This window comes from Pocillopora verrucosa, chromosome 8, assembly GCF_036669915.1.
Source record: "Pocillopora verrucosa isolate sample1 chromosome 8, ASM3666991v2, whole genome shotgun sequence".
NCBI classification, from domain to species: Eukaryota; Metazoa; Cnidaria; class Anthozoa; order Scleractinia; family Pocilloporidae; genus Pocillopora; species Pocillopora verrucosa.
The window spans coordinates 10,117,352-10,127,824 of NC_089319.1; the positions used below are offsets into that span (position 1 = coordinate 10,117,352).

Consider the following 10,473-nt stretch of genomic DNA (forward strand, 5'->3'; position numbering starts at 1 on the left):
ATCTATTTTGATAATTTTAGGTTATTTCATCATTTTTTTTTAATTGAATAAATGGCACGTAATTTGTCTCGTCCGTATCCCTTTGTCCGATCCAAGATTTATTTTGGAAATGCCAAATGATTGGCGGGTTCTTCTGTGACAGTCCCAAAGGACCGTGTTGTCATGGAGTTTACGCACTAACTGAGCTGAGAAGAATGACTTTTGCGGCGAAGAGCTGCTCATTCATCTGCCGAATTAAGTAAATTTTCTCGTCGGAATGCATTTCAAGTATCCAAGGAAGAGGGATTTCTATAATTGGGAAGAGTTACGGTAGGTTTAAAAGCTGTGTTATGAAACTATCATTTTTTCCAGCAGTTAGCATCCAGCAGCTAGCATCCTGTTGATCGAATTGCAATAGATTTGTTCTCGAATCTTCTTTCTACTCACTGGATTCGTTCGATTGCGTTGTAATTGGGCACAACTGACATCAACACTCTTATTTTTGTTTTTTGAATCAAACAGCTGTCTGGCAAAGGCTTTGGGGGTAAGTTCTCTTCATTAGATGACTTATTTCATTTTGCAACCCTCAATTTACACGTCGTGAAGACAACAAAGTAGATGTTCTTTTCGGGTTTTCTTTGTTCTTCTTTGTTCGTGAGGGGTTGTGAAAGCTAATTCCAGTGTGTGAGTAATTTTCTTTGCATTTTGGCTCCGATGATCCTCATTTATTTATTTATTATGTACTGGTAAAATGTGTTTTTAGATTTCTGTGAGCTCAGGATTGGGACGCAAACTGTTCGTCATATAGAAAACACCGGATGCACGGACAGAAGTAATTAGTCTCGAATTAGGTGACATGGTAATTTTTGGTCCTCACTTATAATATTTTTCTTTCGCATGTAGTTTAGAAAGGATCTCTTTCATAAAAATGTTCCCCAGGAACTTGAGAAGGATATATCCAATGGCCTCAGCACAAAGGTATGTACATGAGAGGCTGAGAAGCAAGAGGAGACATCTTACTTTTTACCTCTGCGAGGGTAGATATAATATTCAGATCATTAAAGCATCCGAGACCAAGCTGAAGTGTTTGTGGGTTTGTTTGGGGGGAAGGGGTGGTCCAGGGGTTCCTGTAGCTCCCACGTTGGCTAAAATTATACTTTGAAGTCAGTAACACACAAAACTGTAAATTCAGGCAGGAAAAAAAGACAACAACATAATCTGAGGAATCTATGCTGCATGCATTACTCTTTGCGCTTGTAACAAAATGTCATTTTTAGTTAGACACAACATGACAGTGATGGTCGCAAAGGTACCTTGGATGGTACTTGGTGTAACCCCCCTTTTAACAACCCAAGCTGCACCCATGTACCATATTAATCCTTCATATTAGGTCCACAGATTTAAGAAATTTTTTTAGTTGATAAGTGCCTTTAGTTCTTGGGCAAGGACCTAATAGATGCTTTCTCTTAGTGCCTCTTGCTACAAGTTTAATGGGCTGCCACAAAGACTTGCCAAATGGTTATTATTAGGGAGGGGGACTGGGAGAAGCCTGTAACATACTTTTTAAGTATCCCTTCCTTTGTAGAAAAGCATTACTCTTAGTTCCTTGGTATTTCACAAGCCAGAAAAAACTTAAGCCGGCCATGTGAATCAGTCACATAGATAGATTGTCTTTATTTTTAAAGGAGACAAAAAACTTGACTTATGTACTTTCCACTTTTTTTCATTGCTGGCTTATCTTTGCTCAGTCCATTTCAAACATGCTGGATATCAAGTGTCTCCATGGTGACATTCACCGTACATACAATATGCATGATGCACTGTACAACTCAAGAGTCATAGAGAAAGCTGTTGAAATGCTTTCAAACAGATATTTAAGGTAAACTGACATGATACTGATAATCTTGGGATAGAGTGAGTAATTGTGTAAACAATCTCTGTAATGGTTGCTAAAAACAGTCAGTTGAGTGATTGTAGATAAAGTACACTAGTTGCTCAAGTTAGATGAAAGAGATAAAATGGAATAAATTAGGTAAAAAATTTATTTTTTACACTGTTAGTGATATATATATATATATATATATATATATAAGGTGTGTCTCACAAATTTTATTTTTAAAAATTTAAAGAATCACAGGATTGGGTCTGACTTTTATATATTTTTATATTTCAAGGCTTAAGACTCTGGGAAAAGGAAATTCCAGTAGTTGCTATGAAATAAATTCTGAAATTTATGACAAAGTGAATGGTTTTTTTTTTTTAATATCATGAAACATTGGAATATACCTAAACAGTGGATAGCATTGAAGGCAAGCTTTGATTGGCTGCTCAAACTCCGAATATCCCTTTCTAGTCTCTTATTAGCAACTCACACAAAATTTGCATCTGGAAAAGGTTTTAATTTTTGCAAAGTTAAAATCATCTTTTTGTGCTATATTGTGTCACTGTTTTTGTATATTCTGTAACAACAATTGACCTCCTCTTTTGTGAATATATGTAGTTGTAAATTATTGTGATCATTACACCTTTTTACGAATAATCATTAGATGTGATTTCCCATAGATATCTAAAATATACTTCTTAATACCAGACTTTGACCCCTCTCCCTCTGAAAATCTGTTAAAGTTCCAAACTTTTTGCACATCTCTCTTCCCTGAAATTTTTAGTGACTCTCCTCCAACTGGGGAGGGATATTTTTCAAATCCATTTATTAATAGTTAAAAAATTTGTCACAAAGTTAGAAAACAATTAATCACAACTTTTTGTCTCAGTTTTCAGGAATTAAGAGAAGTTCGTGTAGCTTTTCAGTTGTATGAACATGAAGACATGCTGGGTTTGGTTACTGATGAGCACACTTTACTTAGAACTTTGAAGGTGATGTTTATTTTTATCTCAGTAGGAATTCATGATACGAAGTGAATAAAACTAAACCCTTCACACCCTGATGTTAGTATGTATATTCTCCATACTGTTCTTGCTATATTTTCTAAGTGATGACAAAGAGAATTTGTTCAACAATCAAGCGCTTCTTTAGTTAGTGATCATATCCTTTATTCTCATGATCTTAATGTTTGATTCAGGGATGATATTGTAAGGAGAAATTGGAAGCTAGTCACTCTTAGGGATTTAAGGGTTAAATGCTCTTGATAATAATAACATAGTTTCAAATAATCTTTTTCTCCCTTAAATAACAATATTTGCATTCAACAGAGAAAGCCTGATCTTGTGTTTGATATATGGGTAGTCCTCCTCTCTTAAATAGTGAATCTGCATTTTTTTGTTTTCAGATCTGCGGAAGAGCTGTTTCACCATTAAAACTGAAGCAACACGTAAGTGAAGCTCTTTTAACTTGTTTTAGAATTATGAATAAATTCATATAAATTCATGTCAATTTTAAATTTTTTTATCAAAAATTAAAAGTTTTAGAAACCAATATGTGATGAAATCAGGAATACTAATTTTGATTCAAATAAAAGTTGATTGAAAGCCAGTCCTACTCCTAAGCTTTTGTACGTATTGCATGCCTATCTTTTAAGACATTTGTGCGTTTTTTTTAACAGATCAAACACATGAAAAGACAAGTTGCTGATCGTGTGATGCTTTATGAATTCTTGGATCTCTTGCTCTTGTGAGTAGAAGACTTAATAAAACATTGAAGGAGCTGCCTTTTTTCCAATAGAAAAGTAATAATCATAAATCCATAACTGTTTTTTCTTCACTTTCAAGTTAACTTTTTCTTTCAGATCACAACTGATTTCTTTTTTGTATAAAGTTCTCAAGTAGATCAATTTATATTAATTTATTTAACTATTCCCTGTTAGTTTCTGTGCCACTTGTTTCTGATCCTTGTAGTGAATTGTGTTTGAATTATAAGAGATTTGTGACAATCATCAATGGCTTAACTGTAAGGTTAATCATCGCTGTGTTTCAGGTGTGAACGGGACACTGACGTGCAGCTTCAACCTCTTCCACAAGTCACTGGTGTGGACAAGAATAATTTGTACAAGGTACAGACTGAATATGACTTTCTACAGAAATGCTATTTTTTGTAATTATTGGAACTGTAACTATAATTGCATTCTTAAAAATTAGCAAGGTAAAATTAATTCTAATAATAGTTTGCATTTTTTGGGTGTTGACATTGTTCTCTGTATCAGCTGTGTGATTTTCAAGCAGTCCTTTGCACAGAAGATGAGAAGAAGATTCGTCATTTAGACACTTTGTATGAGGTAAAATTTTGTATTATGATAGTGATATGATGATGATCATAGCAAAAATTATGATATTAACAAAAAATATTAAAAAACATGTATGTAAACTATTTAGATTGCCAGAGAGGATGCCCACCTCCTCTCACATGTATTTTATGTTACACTATTAACTGTCTTTTTTTCCATGTCCCATGCACAGTGACGCAAACGTTCCCCTAGAAAATCTCAAGAATCTTTTAAGAAGAGTTTGCACATTTTCTCTCTTTTAGCAAGGATCTGTTAGATCGAGTATGAGCCATAACAAGGATGTCCCTTCATGGAGACTTCTACACCAGGATTATTTTGTGGATAGTAACCCAAGAATAGAACTGGTAGGGAAGCTTAATGACGGTTTGCTTGTTTGGCTTGAATTTTCTGAATGTTCATAATGGGTGGAGAATCTATTGTGCCATTACCATGAGCTGTAGAGTGGAACAAGGTAGTGTTTGAGCTGCCCTCTTTCACAGTGCATTCTTTTTCACAAGTCAAAGAAGGAAGAAAACTAATATCAAATGGCAAAGGTTTTGAACAAATTATTTTGCACTGCACTATGTTGTAATAATGATTCTTGATTTTTTGTTGATTTCTTTTGACTTGTGCAGTGTGACTAAACTCAAAATAAGGGGTGTGGACTTATTGTCTCAGAATCAGGGGTGCTTTTTGACTCCTTGTCATTTTATTAATGAACAACTTGACTCATGTGATGATACACTACAACCTTTTCTTATCCACAGCAAACAAGAAAGGAAACATAACAGATTTTGTGAATCTTTCTAAGTACCTGCTCCTTATACTTCTTCAAACTTCTTCTAGGTTAGCAGGCAACAGCAGAGATCCTTGGAACTTTGTGATCATTTGGATCACTCAAATAAAAAGGTACATTTAACGAAGAGAAATGTTTGGTTGTTGTTACCATGAACTTCTGTATACATCATGACATGAAGCCATATACTGTAGGTATGCAATGTGTGCTGAGAGATACTGACACATGTATACATTTAGTCAGCTAGTTTTATGTTGTGGCTCAACTTGTTTTCTTGGCATAAATTGTTTCCTACCAGTTTGTTTTTTATTTTTCTTTGGCTTGTAATTATGTGATAAATTTTGAATCTAGAAAAAAATTAAATTAGAACCTGTGCATACATTGCCTTACATTTCTGCTTATTTTTGCCAGGTGATGCATGCCAGATGTGGCTATACAGGAACTTCCCGAAGAACTGCTTTTGTTGACCTCAATGATGTCAGTAGAAAATTAAAGCCACTGGAAAAACCTCCCCTCAGATTTGTAAGTTATCTGAGAAATTTGACAAAAATCAATCAAACTCTCCTTACTGGTATCATTCATTTTTTCATGACAAATATGCTGTGTATCATTCCTTGTCTCAGATGTTCAGGTACCTTAAGTGCTGTAACTGATCATATAATGATATGTGATTGACATTTCTTTTTGGCAAAATCCAAGAATTGTTATGACACAGATGCCCTGGTTTAAAATCAGACACCTTGAAGACATATCTGCTAATTAAAGAATGGCCTGAAAACTTGGAGAATTTCATCATGCATTTGAAAAAAGTTGAAAGTTTATTAAACCTACATAAAATAGATTTATGTCCATGGGACATTTTTTTAAATATTATGTTGATTATCAATCTCTATTAATATTAGAAAGCCCAACAGCACAAGGAAGAAGTTGAAGGTAAGAAATATTATCAATTTTGTCACAAATAATTGGTTCAAAAATTGGCTTGTGGTGATTAGTTTTCTGAACCCTTATTCAAGGTAAATTTAGGCTAGAATAGCCAATTTCATTACCAAGCCTCAGTGAGTGTTTTCTCTTAGTATTTTAAGCACTACAGGTAAACTGAAATTTTCAAACCAGTAGTCAAGAGCAATCTTTTAGCTGTTGAGTTTTCAAGAATTTCAAGCAATCTTTGAGTAATAAATTACTAGGTAGGTGGTAAATATTACTGGTTACCACCTGAAAGGGAGAACACTGAAGCCTTGCAGTAACTTTTTTGCTTGTTCCTATGACATGACTGTTTGCAACAGGCTTTCAAGAGTGTTTCACTTGTCCAAAACCCAATTTCAAGAGGTCTCATCAATGATAGTTATTGTCACTCGGCTGGTATTCACTCTGATGTATGTGCATTTGTAGATGAAGGAGTTACAAAAGAAGAGGAACAACACCAGAAAATCGACATAACAAGATTAAGTGCTTCATCAGTAGGATCTTTCAAGTTTTATAGAGAATTTGATGGAACCACTTCAGCAAAGTTATCAAGGACTTCAAAACTTGGACATCAGGGAATCCTAGTAACTCCAAGGGTAACAAAATATTTGATTGTACAAAGGCTGTTATTTCTAATCTAGGTTTGAAGGTTTAGCCTATTTTCTATTTCTTCTTACTGTGCTAAAGAATGCATGTCGGAGAGTCCACATTTCAATTCCTTTTTTTCTTGAATTATAAAACTCCCAGGAGCGACCAAAAAGGAATTTAAAACAATTTCAAGCATAAAGGTATCAAGGAGATAAGAATAATATCAACTTGGGGAGTTTTTAAATTTAACATCAAATGCTCGATGCCAAAATGACAAGAAATATATGGCAGACAGGGTGAAGAATTTATTGTCAGACCTTGGGAGTTAGGGGTTTATGTAAATCAAATTGGAGGAAACAACACATTTCGTAAAATAACTGTCTAACGTACAAAAATTTAGAAAGCTATCAGCTTACGAGCAATCCCTCATTGTTAGCGCCGCAGGACGGTCGTTTCTCCGCCTGCAAGAAGATTTGAGACAAGTCGGGGGAGAGGTTCGCCAGGAGTCTGGCACTAAAAGTAAGGCTACACTCTTTGCGAACTTCTCGCCAGCGCGCGTTGCTCAGGCGGGCCAAATACTTTCATACAAAATAATAACGTTCGTGCTGGAGCGCTGATAATGAGGGCCTGCGAGAAAAATATAAATCAAAGACTTGCATCTAACAGAGGGTCTAAAAATGGGTTACCTTGATCACGTTTAGAAACAAGTTCAAGTTAAGTTTTTTGAATTTGTTTATCCTCATAGGACCTCTACAATTCACATGTGATGTCACAGAACTTACAGTGGGACATGGAAACACAGGTTTGTCTCTTACAATCTGCCATGCTTTCATATATATCCAATCCTAATGGCAAAAACTTGTAAGGTTATCAAAAAGTGGATTATTCTAAGTGACAGGTTACACAATCCATCTTTTTTCTTTGCAGTCCCAAAGGTTAAAACAAAGAAGTGATAAACACATGAAGGAGAAGTACTCTGGTTATTACAAAAAGCTGAAACTGTTTCAAGATCCTGGCGAAAATCCGGAAAATGAAGGTAATCGAGGTATTGTTGTTGATGATCTCACTGGCAAATATATTTGATTATACGGAAATTCCCTCTTGAATTGTGAAATCAGAGATTTTATTGGTTTAATTTTTTTAGCGTTCCCACAGGTAATATTTGTTGACTACTCGCCAATCAGAATCTTTGTTCCGTCAGAGAGCTTTTTGATTGAATAACGTTGAAACGATATTATTTACATGAGCGCTATTAAAGCAGTGTTCTCATGACGTCTTTTCTGGTGACATTCCGCAGATATCAATTTGGTGTCTGATTTTAACTTTCCACGCACAAAGAACAGCCAATCATAAGTACCAACTGAATGACGATCAGTTTTATCTCTGATCTGTGTACATCAGAATGTAACTTTCCTTTTTGAATACGATTCTAAAGAAAAAGAAAATCAGTGTGTAGTATGTTCTGTTTGTCGAGAAAGTTACAGATAATGTTAATAAACTAGCTGATTTATTTAAGCGCAAAACACTCTCGTTCATTTATGTTACTTTAACTGATATCCATGCTGTTATTGAGAAACATTTGCTTGAATTTTAGGTTCCAGGCAGTCCAAGGTTAAGGTATTTATGCCATTTTATCATTTTAGGCCAGAGGCCAAGTTGACGAAGTGTAAACGACAGTGTGCTTCAAAGTGAATTTGTGCGATTGCTGCATTTCTTATTCTGAAAATCTCTAAGCTGAATTCTCCTTTGATCCCTCTCCTTGAAAGCTCGCAGTATTTGAGGAGCAGGCGGTTAAAATTTAATAGATAAATTGTTATTAGTGATTCAAAACGGCACGCTAAATTAGCGACGAGACTCTGCGCGCTAGCCTGTGTCACAGTTATTTCCGTTTCCCTTAAGTCAAGCGCGCAAGTCGTGAGGTGATCATAAGTCGTGAGCAGGCCCTTTTCTTTTGGTCTGCCATGGTATTTATCAGGGAGGAAGTGAGCTGCTAAAGCTAGATTTTCCAATGTTTCAAATGCGTGTCACTCTCAAAAAGAAAGTGACAGTACAACCTCGTTTGTAAGGTCTATCTCGTCTTTTCTCTTCGAAAGAAACGTGGCTTCTGAGAACGAGAAAGCTCCCTCCAGCTTTCGGTGCGGGGAAGAGAGAAAGCCTGGGCCGACGAGGTTGAGAGGTAGTACTCTAATGTATGTTTGAATTCGTGATCTAACAGGAGATGCCAGAAAACAGTACAACTGCGGTCAAACCAGCAGATTCCACTCCAGTAGAACTAGTCATTACACCACGAAAACAAGTTCCGGAATTAGATTCAATATACAACACGTTAATGGAGAGATTACAGAGAACGGACACCTTGTTAGACTTCGGCGAAGTCCGAGTTCAGGAATTTGGTTCATCAATGCCATCCAACATCAGCGATGGTCATTCGCTGACGACCCGAAAGTTGCGCTCAGAGCAAGTGACTCCCCAGAGGTTTGGAATGACAGGGAAGGTTCGACTTCAAAGACTGGGTTCCCTGAGGTCAACTCCACCGAAGGAGAGTGATGCTACAGAAAAACAAGACGAAGTTGAACAATTGCTGGAGAAACTTCAAGAAGCGAACCATGTAGCGAGTGGTAAAAAGGGTTTTTTAAATCCAAAACCCTTCGTTTTCGCTAAATGATGAACAATTTTTTGACTCGACAGAATCACGCACAGGCTACGAAGTTGTGCAGGGGTGTGTGTCAATATTGGATTTGTGCGCTCTCCTAGTGATTGGATGAGTAGACTCGCGTGCCCCTCCTCCCAACCAATCAGCAGACCAATTAGATGCCTTAGCCTCTCTTTGCTTTCCACGCTCGAAGCAGTTGCCGACATCGCTTTACGTTGAGTTCTCATAAGCTTCTTTCAACTTTTTTCTTCTTTTTCTGACTGGCAGGTGTAGGTACATAGTTTTGGTTTTAAGACACACTCGAATTCGCTCTATCTTGAAACAGAAACATTTGGAGGTACAAGAATCCTGTCGTTTGTTTCAACAGTTTAACCCTCGTAATGCAAATGACCTCACATGAGAAATGCTGTGTAAGAATTAATAGCCGAGAGAAATGTATGTAGAAATTTATCAAGAACACCTTAAAACACAATTGAGTTTCTACTGTAAAAATGTGTATATTTTTTCAGAAAATTAGAGTTTTAGCAAATATTTAACTTGTATTGTAATTCTTAAAAATATTAATGCACATAAATGAAATTTAAAATTTGATACGCAAAATATAAAGACGCAAATTGTAGGCGCTTGACTGATCATAACCCCCCCTTTTTGCCCACGGTAGGTGCAATACCATATTTGATATTTTTGTTTGAACTGTTACCTCATATTCTGGCAAAAATAGCTTCTAGGCTATGACAATTTATATGATTTATACGAATCAGTGTCGTGCGAGGTTGCGCTTGGCGCTGGCGTCAACTATCCTTTCAGAGACGCGTTAAGACCCCTCTAAAGTTTCTCTTCATACCAATGGTTTGACTTCGCCGAAAAGTCTACTCGCTTAAAAAGTAACAAATCAAATAAAAAGTTCCACCGTATATCCTTTACTACTTCGCCGTCCTCGAAATCAAGCAAGCCACTGTACTTTTCTTTTCGTATTCATACGATTAAACGTCGCAGCGTTTTCTTCAAGAGCGGTGTCCATTTATTTCTGATTCATATTTCTAAAATCACTGACATCACAGTCGTAAATAGAAAGTAAAATAGACTGAACATGTTCAAATTCTAATGTTTTGGGTTTTTTTTAGTTGCTAAAAACTGCAAGGGCTCTTTAAAAGATGGTTCATATTGTCGGATAGAGCCTTACCATGGACAGATGGAGCTCATACCTGATCGTACCTGTAATATTCCAATAAAGCCGCTTTCTTATGACTTGATGGGGTGTTTATTCGAGGTTT

General features: G+C 36.2%; 1 protein-coding gene across 1 annotated transcript; it reads left to right on the forward strand.

The window, feature by feature from the left end:
* Positions 1-166: 166 nt before the first annotated feature.
* LOC131778887 (uncharacterized) lies at positions 167-9,918 on the forward strand. Its single transcript, XM_059095368.2, has 18 exons — positions 167-309; positions 502-523; positions 883-957; positions 1,728-1,858; positions 2,751-2,853; positions 3,267-3,308; positions 3,540-3,607; positions 3,911-3,986; positions 4,137-4,208; positions 4,460-4,561; positions 5,043-5,105; positions 5,404-5,514; positions 5,895-5,925; positions 6,385-6,554; positions 7,292-7,348; positions 7,474-7,582; positions 8,141-8,163; positions 8,762-9,918. Exons 1-18 carry the CDS (start codon positions 257-259, stop codon positions 9,209-9,211), a joined length of 1,758 nt encoding a protein of 585 aa, XP_058951351.2. The 5' UTR covers positions 167-256; the 3' UTR covers positions 9,212-9,918.
* Positions 9,919-10,473: the final 555 nt, after the last annotated feature.

Coding starts and splice junctions, on each gene's coding strand:
- LOC131778887 (XM_059095368.2), top strand. CDS start 257: ATGCATTTCAAGTATCCAAGGAAGAGGGATTTCTATAATTGGGAAGAG. Junction 3,309..3,539: donor CATTAAAACTGAAGCAACAC/GTAAGTGAAGCT, acceptor TTTTTTTAACAG/ATCAAACACATGAAAAGACA. Junction 5,926..6,384: donor GCACAAGGAAGAAGTTGAAG/GTAAGAAATATT, acceptor GTGCATTTGTAG/ATGAAGGAGTTACAAAAGAA.